Raw genomic sequence first — 17,753 nt, forward strand, 5'->3', positions numbered from 1 at the left:
CCGACAAGGGAGTGCTGCAAATGCCTCAAATGTAACATATATACCAACACTGTTTGCGGTCGTTTTTAAATTATTGGTATTTTTGAGCTTTCACACCGGTTCTAGGGGTGGAAAACAATTATGACCGGCGATAAATGAAAAAGTTTTACGTACAACACTATTTAAAGCAAAAATACAAAAGACATTAATTTTTGACGAATTTAACTTCAACTTCAAAACACAAGCTGAAAAGATGCCCAAAAATACTAAAACATCGATACGTCAATACTTTGTGTGCAATCGATGTTTTATTATTGAGGTATTTTCCAACAGCCACGCTGCGATCACACTAAGTTTTGTTTTCATTTTTCCGCTGTTCGGAAGTTTGCAGCGGAAACCCGTTCTTTTGTCGTTAGATTCAAAAACGAAATATATCAAAAGTACAGATATTACAACAAAGTAAAGTGAATATATATACAAAGTAAGAAAGCAGTGCTTAATATATCAGAGAATTAAAAAATAAATAAAACTCAACAAATTACCACAAAAGAAAATGGCGGCTCAGCAACTAAAAATGAGCAGTCGCGACCACAACAACTGAGCAAGAAATTCAGCTTAAAAGAAACCAACGAAAAAAAAGCGTCAACATTTTCGTCTGCCTGAAATTAATCTGGTTTTTATGTTTTACTCGCGCGTCGTAGACATAAAATAAAGACAACAAACTGTGAGTTTTGGTGCGAGTGTATGTGCCTGTGTGCGTTTGATGCCGTTTGTTTGTCTCCTGTTTTTGTGGAAAAAGCCATAAAAAACGTGAAATTCATTAAGCTACAAAAGCAACAATTACGAGCGTTTTACATTGTTTACATTTTGTGTGGCAGCTTTCGTTACGCTTGTGATTTATGTGATTTGTCGAATGATAAGAGGAGCGGAGAGAACTTAGCCAAAAGCCTGGAAAATAGTAATATTATCTGCTAACGTAAGTTTATAATATGTACACTTTATTACGTTTACATTTAAATAGGTTTCGGTGTTTATGGTGCTTTTCGGACAGGCGGCAACTCTTTTTTGTGTTTTTATTTTGATGCGGCCTTCGTCCTGCGCTGCCTGCGTCGACGTCGGCGTCGCCATCTGTCACTTATGAGGGTTGCCAGCTGTTTCGTTGCGCCTTGTATTCAATGCGGCATCTTTAGCATCTGCAGGAAATTGGGTTTTCAACAAAAAAAAGAAAGGAAACAAAAGACAATCAGGAGGAGGGGCACTCACGACTGCAGCTGCCGCTGTTTAGGCTTATGTAATTAATAAACGAACACGTGTCTGGCATTGCTAACGACACGTGACAACTCTGGTCGTGAGTAGTGGGGGTGTAATAAAACTTAAAGTCTTGTACTTTATTGTTTTTCTCTTTTTTTTATTAATTCTCCGTTTGCATAATTTCCCCTTGCCGTAATTAAAATCGAGACCAGAGCTCTAGGTAAATTTTTTCTGCTCTTTGGCTGTTATAGCTCAGATTGCGCCATAAAACTCATATAAATCAATAGAAAGCGCAGCAGTACACACTCACACACACACCCGCAAAAACCATAACTCACTTGCCATAATGAAACGAGTGAGAGCGAGATGGATGGAGATGTAGAGAGAGCCCGCGCTCAATATGCAGAGATTTGTGTGGGAATCAAATGACTTGATGTCGTTGTCTCCAATGAAGTGTTAGAATAACGGTTGGGGAGGGGAGTCGGGCGGCAATGGCTCCGCCAAGAGATTAGAGGCAGAGAAAGAAAGAGAGAGAGAGCATGCAGCTGCGCGGTTCTCAAATAGAGTTACCGCTGATGGAGCCTCGCTCGCTCTCGCTCTCTCTCCCCAAGTGGCTCCATCTCTCTATTTCTCTTATTGCCTTGTGCGGCATGAAAAGTGGTTGTGCTTGGTTCATTCGCTTGTGTGTGTGTGTGTGTGTGTGTGCCTCGGTTTGTTTGTCTTTTGCGTGGCATTCAACGCACAGTGGGACAGATAAGGAGATTATCAATTGCTGTCCCCACTCCCTCTCATTAATCTTCTCGCTGCAATGGAAAAGTAAACCAAGTTGAACGATCTATTAATATCTTACAACTTGAAGTTATGTATGGAAACATTGATCGTATAAATAGGGCTATATCTTTTTGAAGCCCAACTTAATATGTTTAATCTTTAAATAGTATCTAATATTTACATAGTATCTAACAGTTTGGATTTATATCTTTTAAGTATCTTCGGGTACTTTAGGGCTTTAGCAGAACTTCGGTGAACTTCTTGTAGCCGCCTTCAGTGAGCGGTTCCACTGTGCCAAGTGCATTTCCATCGTTGCCAATGGCAACCACTTTAGGGAATAATGCCTGTGCCTGCTTATTGAAGCTACGCTTTGTTTTCCCATTTCTCTTTCACCAACGCCTTTCCCCCAGTCCCCCTTTTCATTCATTTATTAACTAACTAATTTGCCAGGCCCGAAACAAATTGCCCAGCGGAATTGTTATTGTTTCAATTGCAACAAATTGGCCGCTGAGAAAAATGGTTTTCTCTCCTTACAAGAGAAGGATGGAACGGCATGGGGTGGGGAGGGGAGGACAAGTACAAGTACAAGTTGCGCATTCGCTCTCCTTTGGCGCTCGCTCAGCTGGCCCGCTCTCTCTGTCTCTCTCACTTGCAACTTCGAGGACTCCGGACTCCAATCGGATTTTACGGACCTGGCTTTAATGCTCGAATGCTGGAGCCGCGATTCAATACGCTTTGGCTTGCGGTCGTCGGCGCTTCTCTTTTTTCGGGCTCCTCTCGCTCGGGGTCTGCGATTCTCCAATTCTCAACACACAGCCACTTTTCTGCTCGGTATATGTCCGCGCGCGCGTGTGTGTGTGTTTGTGTGCGTGCATGTGTGTGTTGGTGTTAACGTAAAAAGAAATTTTTGCACAGCATTTTTCGTATGAAAAATCAATTGGTATCTTGGTGAAAACCGCAGTTAATGTGAATTTTAAGTGTCATCATTGGATTCGCATAGAAATCTCGAAGGAATTCATCATTTTAACATGGTAATTTGCATATTTTTTGCACAGTTGTTCTGCAAAATCGTACGCATGTGTGCGTGTGACTACGTTTCGTGGTGTGTGTGTGCGTAGTAGTAAGCCGCATACGATTTTTCGCCGAAAATTGTAGGCGGTGGGCGGGGCAAGAGGCAAGTGCCTCAAAAAACGTCTCAAAACGTTCAATGTAGCTGTAAAACGCTGAGCACTGCCCTCCATTATTAATGGCTGCACCGAAAAAAAGTAGTTTAGGCCATATAAAATGGTAAAAAGGTTCTAGTATTATATTTGCCAGTTACTGTGAAAATTCATATCTATGCATATATAGCCTTCATTAGAAGGTATAATATCCGAATATGTTGATAGGATGTAGATGTTTGCATTTCTATTAAGCGAATTCTTTTGATATTTCCATGAAGACACTTGGTTTTGGCGATTCGATCCTTGCAGGTTCGCGTGATTTTATTGCAGACAACCTACTGCCATGTGGGGTCATGTCCTGTCATCTCTGATATTATAAGTGTCTAATCAAACTTGAAAAGTATCCACAATTTTCCTGTGTACCTCCCACTTATCTCCCTTGCCTTTCTTCTTCATGTCTTGTAACTGCTTTTGTCTGCACTCATTGCTCGCCTTACAACTTGTTTGCCCCTTTCTTCTTGACCAAAAAAAAAAAAAAACTAAATAGAGGAAATGTACAAAAAGAAGGAATTGATGGCCGCTTTTGGTACGACTTGGAGTATATTCCTCTACGTGCCTGTCCGCCGTATTTGGTCCGTCTCTGTTTGCTGTCTTCATTTTTCCTGTACTGACTGTGCTACATGCCATATGCGCAACGCAATGTCGTCTTCGTTTGCATTAACCGTTAAACTGCACGTAAGTTATCCGTCTGTCTGTCCGTTTACCGAGCGCCCGCCCGCCCACACATTTGACACATCTTCAGCGCTGCATTTTCCTCCTACGAGCTTTATACCGCTCCTCCAAAACATCGACCATAATAGGGGGTACTACGAGGTATATCGGATCGGTCTATGCGTGGAATTCGGAGCGTGATTTACGGATTTGGGGTGGGCTACTCCTAATGGAACATGGACGTCTAATTTGGCCATTGCCATTGAACATGTGCGTTATTGATTTTGGAATGGGGCTGGGAATGGGCTGATGCCATTAGACCATTTATTATTCATGGGCCATTCTCAAGAAAGATGAACTTTGAAAATGGCTGATAATTGCAAAAGGATATATTGGAAATGCCGCTTAATTAGAGCAATCAAGCAAGTGGAAATGCAAAGTCTTTCTAGTTTAATTGGCAATAATTGAAAACTGTAATTGCAGTTTTCTGTAGGGTCTAAATTGATTGTTAGGTGAAGAATACTAATAATAATTTTAAGTTTTTTTCTTTTTCTTGCCTTTTGTTGCTTTTTACCCTATTTGGCCAGCTCAAACTGTCCTCATTATCGTTTATGTATAGGGTAGCAGTACAGCTCCCTCGATGCTCCTTATTGCATTTCACTTCATATAGCTGTTATGGCGCTGTTTCTGCCTGTTCTTGGCGTTTGCCTGAAACCTGAAACAAAACGCAGAGACAATGCACGAGCAACAACAACAGCGACAACTCCCTTTTACAGGCAAAACAAGTTTTGGCTGCCTCTGGCCATTTATTGTTGCTGGAGTTTCGAGTCGGAGTCGGAGTTGGGAGTCTCAGTCGAAGCTTGTGGTTGCTGCTTGTCTCTGCGCTTTGCAAGATCAACATCTCGAGCTATCGACAGCCTTTGTGGCAAAGAGATGGTAAAGTTTTAAAGGCGGCAGGGAATCGCGAGACAGGCAGCAGCCAAGCAGCATCATCGACACCATCTTTTGTGCGCTCGTTGGTTGTTGTCGCTCCACGTTTCTCGTGGCTGTTGCACAGCGGGAAAAAAGCCAAATCAAATCCATCGAATTTCACATACAAATTTCATAATCACTGGTTTGGACAGATCTAGTTCACAATATTTGGTTTTTGAATATGATCCTAGTTTGTACTACTTTTTTCTTCGCATGGTCACACTGAACCTTCTAAATTATAAAGAAATAGGATTATAAACACCAGTTTCTACTTTTTCAGGAAATAATTGATACAGCTCCTTACTTATTTTTTTAAAGTTAAACTATTTGGCCTGAAAATCTTATCAAAGCTTAGATGACGAATTTTGGTGATGGTTTTTCTCCCTGTGTGTGTAGCTTTCTTTTTTTTTGTTTGGCCTGACAGAATATTCTACTAAGTACAAAACCTTTTCTCTACTTGAGACCCGGGCGTGGTAAACACGAATAAAGTACGACCGAACTTAGTTCATTGCATTTTGGGGGGCAAAAAAAAAAAAAGAAAATAAAGGCCAGTAGGGGATAAAAAAAAAAGGGAAAAAGCGAGTGAAAGAGTGAAAAAAACTTGTCATATGCAAAACACCCGCAGCTGATAAATAAGAAGCAGAGTCGGCCAACCTTTTGTTGTCAATAATGAAGTGCTGGCCAACTGGAGTGTGTACGGATGGTATGGGGGTGTTTTTCAGCTGTGGGACCTTACTTTATCTATGAGGCTTAATGACACCAGCACACACATTCACTCACTGGCGGCGTTAATAAACATGAGATTGAGATGCGCCTCATTTGATGCCAACCTCCTGTGGGTCGCCATACTATCGCACTATGTGCCATCTAGTGGGTCCAATGCGGGGGTGGGTCTGGTGTTCAGTGGGTGGTGTGCCCACTGAGCTGGCCGTTCTGGTGATAGATTGGCCGTGTTACCGTTTGCCATTTTATTGCGCTCCATTTGGCTGATTACTCATGCCAGTAAACTTTAACGGCTCTCGACAGCGACAAAAACGCTATGAAAGAGAAGAAAACGAGCCACTAAATGGAACGAATCTAGCGAAGATTAAATACGCTTTTTCTCAGTCGCCTTTTGGACGGAAGGGTGAAGAGTCAATAACCATCTTTCAAAGGATTACATTTCACGGATTCTTAAATCTTGGGTTTCCTGACAGCTATTGGTTTTTGAATAATAAACAGAATTCTCCAATCCCTAAAGTGACCAAAAAACCAACATCTTATAAAGATTATGGGCAGTATCCATTAAAGTTTTTGTATATGTAAGCAGGAGCGTTTGCCAACTCAATGTAGTTTTCAATACAGCTTTTCCGTAGTGTATAAAGATTGCGGTCATTTTGTATCTGATTTATCATTTGCCCCTGCTCTCTTTGTATCTGTGCGCCTCAATGTGTTGAGAGCTCTGGTGTAACCATAATTATTTTTAGTTGCTCAGCGTTTTTGCTGCCAACTTCAAAACCGCAACTCCGCTTCATTGTACATCAATCAATATGTGAGTGTGTTTCTATACAGATGTGTGTGTTTGTGTGTGTGACAATCAATAAATCTTTCAGCCTGTTGGCCGCCCAACCACCCACCCAACTCCCCGCCAGCCGACTATTTCCCTTTTGTATTTATGTATTTGCCAACACCCAAAAGGTCCCAAGCCTCCAATTGCATTTCCAGTCAGTTTTTATGCTGCACAACAGTGAACACTCGCCAGGGGAGACCCCCGTCAATAGATTCAAAATTGATTTCGATTTTATAGCCACACTTTAAAGCCAAAGCCGGCGTTCGCTGGGCACGAAAGACAGGGCAAGTGTTATGCTCATTACGATTACTCACCACCCATATTACAGGGTGTGCACTGAAAAAAAAACAAGTGGAATATTTCAAATATATCTATTAATTTGTTTTATTAATGCTGCTTGTTGCTTTATCTAAATATTTAATTGAATTATAGTAAAGGTATTAATATTATAAAAAGTTCAATCTCCTACAGCTTTATTAACCAATATTAAAGTATTTGACGTGTTTTTTCTCACTGCACATTATTGCACCACCCCAACTTCCCCCCTCCCCCCTTTTATGAGGCAGTGTGGGGGCTTGCCTGTTCCATGTTTGCAATTAAACTTACAGCTCCTAACAACAATGGTAGCTCATAAAAATGGGATAACAAAAACCCGGGGTAAAAAGACAAAAATTTAAATAAGGAAAAAAAAAACTGCAATGCCGGCCGCATGAAACGGTTCAACAACATCTGGTGGGTGGGTGGTTTTCGGTATACGAAAGGTTGTGGGGGAAGGGGTGAGGGGGGTTGCATGGGTGCAGCTCGTGTGGGCGGCAAAGCAACACAACACAAAGAAACCGCAACCCACATTTGCTGCTGCAGTTGATATACTACCCTACTACGCCAAAAACTCTCTCGCTCTCCCGACGAGAGAGGATTTGTTCTCTCTTTTTGCGGTTGGGGAGGAGTTTTCGCAACGGTTGCAGTTTTTTCCCTATTTTTCCGGCACGTCGCATACATAAAAATTCATTAAAAAGGCAGCTTGTAAATGAGATTTACTACTGCCACCGTTATGCGCTTTGCTGTTTTTCCTACGCCTTTCCTACGTACATTTTGCAGCGCAACCCACGCACACACACACATTTTTGGGTAGGGAAAACCACTCGGATTATGACACCTGGTGCTTTGGATTTTCACTCGCCGGCCGGGCAGCGAGGCTCCAATCGAACAGGTGGCCGCCCCGCCAGTTATCGATAGTCGGTTGGGGCGGCAATTGCAATTGCATGCTTTTGAATTCCGAAACACTTGTTTTTCCATTTTTCATTTTCATTTGTAGTGCCCGCGCACACTTACATACTACTCACTTACTTTGTAGGCGAATTGCCAGGAAATTGCTGCTGCAGCCTGGCTTTTTTTCACTTTTTTATTGTTTCCCCGTAAATCGGGCGGCTTTATTTCTGCGCCCTGCTGTTAATGACATGTCGAGGGCTGCGTTCGTGACTTTCTGCCAGATTTCGCCCGTCCGAGGTCTGCCCGTGCATTTTTCGAGTGTATTATGACGCTGCCGACTAGACAGCAGCCCAATCCGCTCCACCCCCCGCCCCCCTACGCCCGACCACAGAATGCAGTCAACGAACTTTGACACAGCTCGTGCCGCAGCCAAAGTCTCATAGTCCTCGCCCTTTTGCGGGGTCTCGCCCTGTCTCCCTCCGACCACCTCGTGCCGTCTCTGTCTGTCAGCTGCTTAGAACAGGGGCATGGGTGTTTGTTTTTGGGCGCATCAAGGGCATATCGGGCAGTCATATTGACATCTGTGGAAAATATATAAATTAATTGGTAAATTCAGGGAAATTTCCGTTTAAGATTGGAAATTAATTCAATTTTTTTATATAATATATAATAACATTTCCAAACTGGCACTGAAATATCAAATTCAAATATTTGTTTTTGTTATAATCATTATAATAATCATCATTATAATCATTTGATATAATGATTAAGCATGGGTATTCCGCCCGTCGCAACCTTTTGAGCTAACAACTTTTTTGTGAATGAAAATTGTAATGCAGTGGAGTAGATAAATGGGTGAGGGATTGGTGCGATGGGGGCCTAAAAACATGAAGCTGGGGGGGAGTTGAAGCACCCGTGGCGCAGTTTATTGACTCGCCATGTAAACACTGTTGTGAGCCCTATTTTTAGAGTAGAACATCAAAACCGTCTATGACCAATTATGCAGATTTCTTGTTTTCTGGCACACACATCTGGCGGACACATTTGCCCAACTGCAGTACTGATTTTCACAATTTCTTTCTTTTTTTTCTGTGTGTTTTTCCACCAGGAGTCGGCGAAGTTACGGCCCCGGCGGCCAGTAGAGGCGCATCATAATCATGCATCGTTCGCTGAAGCCGCATGCATCCACCGCACAGGCTAAGAAGGTGCAACCGCCAACCATACCAGGCGACTCGCCGCAGGATTTGCATCTCTATCAGCAGCCGCAGCAGCTTCACCACCACCACCACCACCATCATCATCCGCACCACCAGCCATCGATACCGCTCTACCGGCTAAGCGGACCACTGCGCCATCATCAAAACCACCAGGCGGACGATGGGATCAGCATGAGCGGCAGCAGCATCGTTTCGTCCCCCTCGCTGGAGGAGGGTGGCTTCAATTTGCCCCGGGAGACGAGTGTGGCCCTGCGTCTTAAGGATGAAGTGGGTGGCACTTCAACGGCAGCCCCTTCCACTGGCGGCCCAGGAGGCGGTGGATCGACGGTGGTTGGAGCACCACCACCCGGAGCTGGAAAGCCCGGCGTAGCCATGGTTCCACCGCCACCCGTTTTCTGTGCCACTTTGCGCGAACCGCTGACCCACAAAGCGGCCGTCTACTACCACCAGCAGCTGGCCCTGCAGGAGGATCAGGGCATCGATCTAACCCAATCGCCTGGCCGAGACTCGCCGGGCTCGTCGTCGGGCTCGGCAGGCTCTGGATCTCGCCACAGCACCGCCAGCTTGGACTCGGGTCGGGCCTCCTCCTACCTGACGGGCGTGTCCTCGTCGGGCGCCTCGATTCGTGCTCCGCTCTCCTCGCCGCGCTGCAGTTCCGTCAGCTCGTGCTCCATTGGCAGTGTGGATCGGCAGCGCAACGATGAGCTCATCATCGACTGGCTGCTGGAGATGAAGCACGAGGAGTACGCCCAGCTGTTCATCGCCGCGGGCTACGATCTGCCCACCATTGCGCGCATGACGCCGGAGGATCTCACCGCCATTGGCATCAAGAATCCGCATCATCGGGAGCGGATCAAGCAGCGCATCGACAAGCTGCAGGTGCTCGACAATTTGCCGCATTTCGTGCCGGTAAGTAAAAGCCTTCTTTAAACATATTGTCAAAGGTGTTCTAGAACCACTAAACGAACTTTATCTCTGCACAATAAAGTCGAGAGTTCCGGAAAAGTATCTCTGTTTGTTAGCACGCCCGGCAAATATTTGCCTATCTAATCAGTACAGAACCAGTTCAACTCGTGATGCACCCTATGGTACAGTAGAGACTTTTCGGTGGACACGCCTGCAGCTACTTTTAAATTCAGAAGTTCTTTGCCATGAGTAATCAAGTTTAGATAATTACAAGTTAATTGAAAAATCATTTTGTTTAATTGTAAATAGAAAACGAGTAACATTTTTAGTAAGTTCTTAAAGTAGCTTAAAATGCTGAAGTAGGGAAAGGAAAAGTAAAACTTAAATCGATTGGAAAGGAAGTGGCTCATTAGCGATCAAGTTTGAATACAATAAAGATTAGAAAAGCGGTGGTATGGCAACTAATGGCTCGACTAGCGATCAACTACTGTGAACGTTGGCCTGCAATCACGTAGAGCAACTTATTTAGTCATTGTTAACACAGATAGTCGTTCACACACACACACATATGCACGGCTACGAGCTTGGCAAATTGCCATATTGGCATTAATTGTGGCCGGCAACACCCTTTTTCTCTCTTTTCGCCGTTTTCTCTGTTTGCTTGTTTAGTTACCGGCTTATCTTTTATATTCATTAAATAAGCATTTGCAAAAAAAGGCAAAAAAAAAGAGCGAGCAGAAAAAATAAACTTGTTTCCCACATGCGAAGGAGAAAAAGAGAACTTAAAACAGCGCCGTCAGCTCATTTTTTTTAATAAAGGAATTTTATTTTTTATTAAATATGCGCACATTAATTCCCATCAACAATTCATTAAAAACACGAAGAGCGAAGTGAATAAATATGTATATATAAAACTAAAAGTCCATTCGTGCGGATTGCTGCGGTGACATTAAGTTGAACTTGAAATAGCAGCAGCAACCTGCTCCATCGCAGATAATTGCTCTGCGGATCGAAGCCGATCATTAGCCAATCGAACTGACAGATCAAGGTTCCAGCTGAATGGCTAAGATGATGGGGCCAACAAAGCTCATTCAGTGAAATGCCATTCAAAGTCGTGTTCTAGCCGTAGAAGTAATTGATTTGAATCGGGTAATCGCAGGTGAACAAACTGTTGAGTTCAAAAGATAAAGAATCTGATAGGATTCGCAATAAATTGGCATTACTTCCGAGGTTCAATTGTTTATGGGTAGGGTCTTTTGTTTCTTGGCATTCAATGTATTTAACATTTAATTTATTTATTATTATATTTAAGTTGTGGTTTGTTTCCATAGCTACCTACATCACATATGCCAAACTTCCGCCTTAAAAGTCGAGCTTATAGATTATTCAGCAAACTTTACCTTCCCCCCAGTTAACTGCACCAAAATTCGTACGAAAAGTACGTGCCTTACTAAATGCAACCACCTGAGCTCTTATCAATATGCATTTCACGTTTGGCCCTAAACAACGCTTTCAAGTCGAATGACTAACCCCGAATAAAATCAACACGCTGCGCATATGGAAATGCATACCAAATAAGATGCGAAACATGCATATCACTGAGGAATCGGTTCAAAGTTTAAAACTTGACCAACATAATTATTCCGAATTTTAAGCGCCGCCTGAAAACGACTTTAAATCCAAGTCAATGTGTTGTGGCTTTGAAGAAATGCTCCAAAAATGTTTTTTCAAAAAATAATGCCTCCATAAATTAGCATGAATTGTTTGAATCATACCATCCACATTCGTGGCACGAGTTCCATATTCACAGTGAGCTGCATTCCGTAGCCGATTAACAACCAACGACCATAATCTTCAACTTCAACTGCAGCTTCGACTGATGCATTTCGTCCGACTGCAGATGCATATACATATATATAGTTATAGGTATATGGGTGTATAACTGCATTCCCCGCCCACTCGGCTATAATGCTGCCCACCTGCCGCCGGCTGAGCGAATACAGAAAATATCATTTATCGCCTTTATCGATCATTCAACGACTTGTTCCACATTCCGTTCGATTTCGATTAATTGCAGGTTTTGCTCCATCTAATAACCTCCATTTTGGTGTTTCATTATCGCACCGCCTCGAAACTTTGAAAAGCCGATTTGCCATGCTTTTTAGCTGCAATTTTTCAAATCACTATGACCTCAGATTTTAGCTTTTGTTTTTTTTTTATTTTTTGTTTGTTTCGCAGAGACGGTTTTGTATTTCAGCTGAAAAATGCTCGATAATATTTTACTAGCTGTGTAGAATATATTGCGCTTTTTGTTGTTCGGCATTCCTTCTTTTATACTTGTTTTCTGTTTATATAACGCGCCGTGACTGTTTTCGCAAGTTAGCCAAGTTCTGTGGTCGAGTTACCTACCTACCCGTATTGTTTTCGTTCTTTATCGCTACATTCGATATTTCTTATTTGTTGATCTTGGGCGAGACGACACTCTTTGTTTTTTTTTGGGGTGCGGTTGAAGGGCTCCAAAACACTAAGAAATTGTGGATTTTTCTGCAACGTAAAGTATAATCCTAATATAAGAAAACTACTGCAAATTGTAACGAAAATCTATAAGTGCCAAAGTGCTTTCTTACTTAAGAAGTGAGCCATTTTCAAAACAAATTTAATAGCTAGTTCTTTGAGACATATCGGATGTATCTTTAAGATACATTAAAGTATATATTTTATTTGCTTGATATTGCTCTTTACCATATCTAATAGCTTCCCTATTATATTTTTTCACCGTGTACCTTCACTTACATCACCCATAACGAGCGACTCGAGCACTTCGCTCATTAGCCAACATTCTACAGCCTCTGCGGCTTTCTTTTTTCGCACACATCTTTATCGTGGCGAAAAAGGAAATAAAGCGAAATAACTGAAAAAGTGAGCGCGGGCAGGAAAAGGTTATTAAACGGTCGCCAATCTCCGCTGCGAGCCGCACAATCAGCAAACGACCTTGAGGGTCGCAAGGCACTGATGTTGGCTTATATACATACGTACATATGGTACATAGATTCCTATTTTTTTCGCAGTCCGTTAGCGGGGTCCAAAATTGTTTTTTGGTTTTTTGGTTTTCCGACTGACGCATTCGTTTCAACTTTTTACTACTTTTGTTGTACATAGTACGTACAGTTTGTTTCTTGTCTTTTGGTCACCGATTTGCTTTTCGAAAACCTGTTTTTGGTTTGTTTTTTTTTTCGTTTTCGCCTGCTCTAATGATGGCTGCCGCTGCTGTTTAGTGTCATACCATATGCTACCTGCTAATGGATTTCGGAGAAGCGAACGCGAAGTGAAGCCACCAAAGCACCAAAAACCAAATTGTTATTTAGATAAATATTTTGTTAAAGTTTTAGTATAATATATGGTGTCGTGCCTGCTGGAGATCTTCGCCCATTTGGCCGAGGATGGAGGATTTCGATTAGCATATGCGGCTAATAGAGTTGCGGGCTTGTTATTATTGTTGTTTTGCTGCGACATTCACTTCGACGGAGTTGTGAGGCATATATCTACATACTATTTGAAGTGGCATTCCTCGGTGGAGAGTTCTCTAAGTAAACAATTGAACAACAAAGCTCAAGATCAAGAAATATTTTCATACCTACTTAACAAAAGGGTGGGATTAGTGGGGGGTTTCCAAACGGAAATAGCTGCTATCTACATATGACCTATCCAGAAAATGAAGGTATGAATTTTATACTTCAAAAATAAATTCGGAAATGATACATGCATATGCAATAGCACATTGCTTAATTGAATTATCGGTCTTAGGTAAGGAAAGCAACAGACTTATACTTCGCTGATGTCATGTTCAATAGATACTTATATATAAGACGAACTTTTCTAGCAATCAAATGCTTTCAATGAGATTTTCTAGCAGTGAGAATCTTCCAGCAATCACATCCCATTTCGCAGAAGACAAGGCGTTTAATTAAATTGAAATCAACAGCAATTTAGCTGCCAAAAGCGCAGACAGTCATAGAGCTACCAAAAACAAAAAAATAAAAAAAAAAACGAGGAAAACTGATTAACACATTGCTACGTACATGGAGCATAAAGTGTGTATGAAAAGCTAACGATTTTTGACTGCATCGCATATGTGTATTTATCTGGGGGTATATAGCGAGTTTTAGTTACGAGTGGGGCTAGCCTGCTACCGTTTAATGACGACAGCAACGAGTTTTGGCTTTTATTCGTTTCTTTATGCCCGTGCTTTGACGCGATTTATGTCATATCTTATCAATTACAACTGATTAGAGCGACGGGTGGGTAGGCTCATCATGAGAGACACCAGCCCAGTCCCAGCCTTACATATACTCGTATGTAACCCATCCCAACCCAACCCATTCCATTCGATTCGATTCGCTTCCCCCTTTATCAGCGAGGTCTGAACTAGTTCATGGACAATTTGTAGTCTGTGGCGATCTGTGTTGTTCCCTACTCTGACATGAATCAAATGCGATTAGCTTAGCTGGCTTCAATAAAACATAACGATAATGACGTCTCAATTCGAATCTCCGCTCCGCTTCCAGGGATCCATAGAGGAATGGCTGCAGCTGCTGCGTCTGGAGGAGTACATTCAGCCCCTGCTGGAGCAGAACTATAAGACGGTGCGCGACGTAACCCAAGTGACTTGGGAGGATCTCGAGGACATTGGCATTGTCAAGCTGGGCCACCAAAAGAAGATTCTGTTGGCCATCAAGCGTGTGAAGGACATCATTAGCGGAAAGTGGAACCCAGGCGGCACCAATGCCTACCAACAGCAGGTGAGGAATTGGGTCAAAATACAGGGGGTTTTTAGAAACAAACAACAAGGGTTTAAAACAGTGTCCAAGTAACTTAAAGGATTTTACATTACTTAAACTGCCATCTAAAGTATTTGTTGTATTTTTCTTTAAAGTCTTTAAACACACCTTTATTTACCTTAATTTATTTTGATTTTAATTTACCACTAACTTTCGTTTCGTTTCTATTTTGTTCATTTGTTTTGTATGATTTCCCCTTGTCGGAATGGATGACCCATCAGGAGTACCAGCGGAAGCCCTGGCAATTCAATGTGCCCATACCCAGTACGCCATCCTATGTGCCAACCACCCGCGTCTCGTGGGACGACACGAAAATCTACGCGACCAGCAGTGTCTTGAATTCCACTGCCCCATCCGGGAGCAGCTGCCTCAACAGCAGCCTCGCCAACGGAGACGCCTACTACTGCACGGGCAGCAACCACGAGTGCTGCTCGGGCAACGATGTGGTGCTCATTAAGGTGGGCACTTGGTTCTCCACAGTTAAAAAGCGTAGCAGCGCGTTGGCCTTGAACTTTTTAAGTGCCCTCTGACATTTTAGCCACGAAATAACTTTTAACATCGCGAACATCGTTGATTTACAAATTTCAAATTTAGCTACATACTTTTCATTAATATTGCTTTGCAAATAATAATTATATTCTATTATTTATATCTGTTATTGTAAGAGCACTTTTTTCCGTTGATTCGCAATGAACTTAGAAGAAAACTGGCCTCATTAATTTCAAAAAGTTGCACCTCATAACGAGCCCCTTATCCTTTTCTGCAGGTTCGCCAGCCGCGCGGCAAGAGCCTGGAATCTTTGGAGGACATCCACGATAACAGCACGCGCAGCCATCTGACCTTCAGCCATTACACAACCACGGACTACGGCCACTTTGGCCCGCCCACAACAGCGGCGGCTGCAGCGGCAATGGCTGCAGCGGCCACACTGCAGCAGCAGCATCATCACCAGCAGCTGCTCCACCAGCAACAGCAGCAGGCGGCTGCCGCCCGTCTTCTGGGCAACAATGCGCCTGGCATTGGATGGCGGCGATCCTACGACGACGGCGACATCACACCCACCAACGATGCCACGAGGGAGCTGCTCTACGAGCAGGAGGGCGGCGGAACTCTGCCACGCCAGCAGCGGGGCATCCTGCAGCGGGCGGTGTTGAACACCATGCCGCCTCTGGAGCACCACCACTACATGAATGCAGCGGCTGCGGCGGAGTACGGAGCGGCCAGCGGTGTGGAGGGTGGAGCGGTGAGTTGGAGTTCCACCAAAGTGGCAACTGTGGATTTAAGCTTTTAAACTGTTCTTACTAATGGCTATGCTCTATTACAGAATTACATGGGCGGCAGTCCCTTGACGGGCAAGAAGATAGCTCCTGAGCCACCTAGACGCCACTGCAGCATACGCAACTCCCGCACGCTGAGCGGAGAGGGAGTGCCGTCGGGAGCGGCTGCGCAGGCGCATCAGGAGGCAGTCCAACAGCAGCAGGGCCAGCACATGTTCTACGGCCACACGGCGCAGCACTGGCAGCAGCAGCAGCAGCAGGCGGGTGCAGGTACTGGTCAGCAGCCAATCTACGCAAACTATGCCACCATACAACAGACAACGGCGGAGATACACAGCGAGAAGTATCACGACAGTAAGTCGACTTCCAGCATCGATTCGATTGACACGATACCATTTGCCAACGAGAACACTGGGACGATAAAGCAGCGGCTGCTCAACCGTCAGGAGCTGCAGGGCGGCGGAGCGGGCAACAACAATGTACCCGGCGGCGGCCATCCCGCACACCTACACTCCTCCAGCTCGAGCTCCAGCTCCTCCTCCACGAACACCATCGCGAATATAGCGCACTCGTTCCATTCGCTGAAATCTTCCAGTTCGCTGCACGATGCCACATTGGCGCGGAGTGAAAGCATGGGCAGCACGGCCAGCGGTGGAAGTGCCTTGCACCTGCGTTCGCCCACATTGGATATGTCAAATGCCGGTGGATCAGCGGCGGAGCCTGCAAGTTCGCCTGAAGCAGCCGTACCAACTGTGGCCATAAACAACGGCGTTCCGCCCAAAGTTTCGGTGAACGTTCTGAACGACATTGGCAATATGCTGGCCAATCTCACGGACGAGCTGGACGCCATGCTGGAGGAGGAGAAGCGAGTGGGCCTCAACATAGACAGTGAATAAATCTCCAATCAAACAACAAATCGTAGTGTAGCTGAATTTAGAAGTTGTGGTGTATCTTAATGTTTTATGTACTTCAACTTAGTTAAGTTCAACTTGTTTTTGTATTTCTTATTCCGATTGCGTGTGGAGAAGCATTCATATTGGGTCGTATTCTGTATCATTTCGATATGCACACTGTGTAGTAAAAAGTAACTACAATTGAAAAGCTTTGGACAAACCATGTATACTTTTGTACTTTTCCTAAACTCTCCTCCCATTCCCGAAACTATGAGTGTTAACAATACAAAATGAAAATAACCAAGTAAAAGAATGGTAAATGAAGCGCAACATGCATATATGCAGAACTTGCATAGTTATTATATAGCATAAAATATATATAATTCGATATATAAATAAATATTTAAACGAAATCATTTATATGGACAAGTATTTAGTGGTTTGATACTATACGACAGAGGAATCAACAAATAAACCACGCGGCACACTCTTAAACAAACACAATGAAAGTCAGACAAGAACTACTATTTAATGATCCCATTCAGACAATTTCAAATTGCATTATTCTAGAATTTTTGTACCTTAGTTCTTTATGCATTTTTTTCAAATCACGCTGCACAGAAATGTTTCTTTTTTGTTATGATTACAACTGAAATCAAACTATATGAAATGAATGTATAATTAAGTGTTATTCCATACAAAGTAAAAAGATGCATTATATAAAATATAAATCTTATATTAGCGTTAAATTAAGAAATCAAAAATAAAAGGAGGAAACGAATCCATCTTTATAAATTATGTTTAATCGGGCATTGATGCTGAATAACGTATAAAATTCCGTGGTATACAACTGAATTGCCTTCTTCTTTATAATTTACATAAATAAAAATCTTTTAGTGAAAATTTTGTTTTCTGAGAGTATTTTCGGTTTTCTGTTAATTGCGCTCAGTTAAAAATATGTTTGGTGCGCATATCATTAGAGGAAATTGGAGTATTCGATTTATAAACGCATATAAG

General features: G+C 43.1%; 1 protein-coding gene across 2 annotated transcripts; it reads left to right on the top strand.

Annotated features, from left to right (window-relative positions):
* The first annotated feature begins 352 nt into the window (after positions 1–352).
* LOC117135952 lies at positions 353–17,639 on the top strand. Of its 2 annotated transcripts, none has more exons than XM_033296546.1 (6): positions 353–955; positions 8,714–9,731; positions 14,294–14,527; positions 14,788–15,024; positions 15,333–15,809; positions 15,891–17,639. In XM_033296546.1, the coding sequence occupies exons 2-6, from the start codon at positions 8,763–8,765 to the stop codon at positions 16,737–16,739; spliced, it is 2,766 nt and encodes a 921-aa protein (XP_033152437.1). In that variant the 5' UTR covers positions 353–955; positions 8,714–8,762; the 3' UTR covers positions 16,740–17,639. The 2 variants fall into 2 exon arrangements, with proteins under 2 accessions (XP_033152437.1, XP_033152436.1); XM_033296545.1 differs by lacking the exon at positions 353–955 and adding an exon at positions 2,939–3,032.
* Positions 17,640–17,753: the final 114 nt, after the last annotated feature.

Source organism: Drosophila mauritiana, chromosome 2R (genome assembly GCF_004382145.1).
Source record: "Drosophila mauritiana strain mau12 chromosome 2R, ASM438214v1, whole genome shotgun sequence".
In the NCBI taxonomy this organism is placed as follows: domain Eukaryota; kingdom Metazoa; phylum Arthropoda; class Insecta; order Diptera; family Drosophilidae; genus Drosophila; species Drosophila mauritiana.

Coding starts and splice junctions, on each gene's coding strand:
- LOC117135952 (XM_033296546.1), top strand. CDS start 8,763: ATGCATCGTTCGCTGAAGCCGCATGCATCCACCGCACAGGCTAAGAAG. Junction 15,025..15,332: donor ACGATGTGGTGCTCATTAAG/GTGGGCACTTGG, acceptor CCTTTTCTGCAG/GTTCGCCAGCCGCGCGGCAA. Junction 15,810..15,890: donor GCGGTGTGGAGGGTGGAGCG/GTGAGTTGGAGT, acceptor GCTCTATTACAG/AATTACATGGGCGGCAGTCC.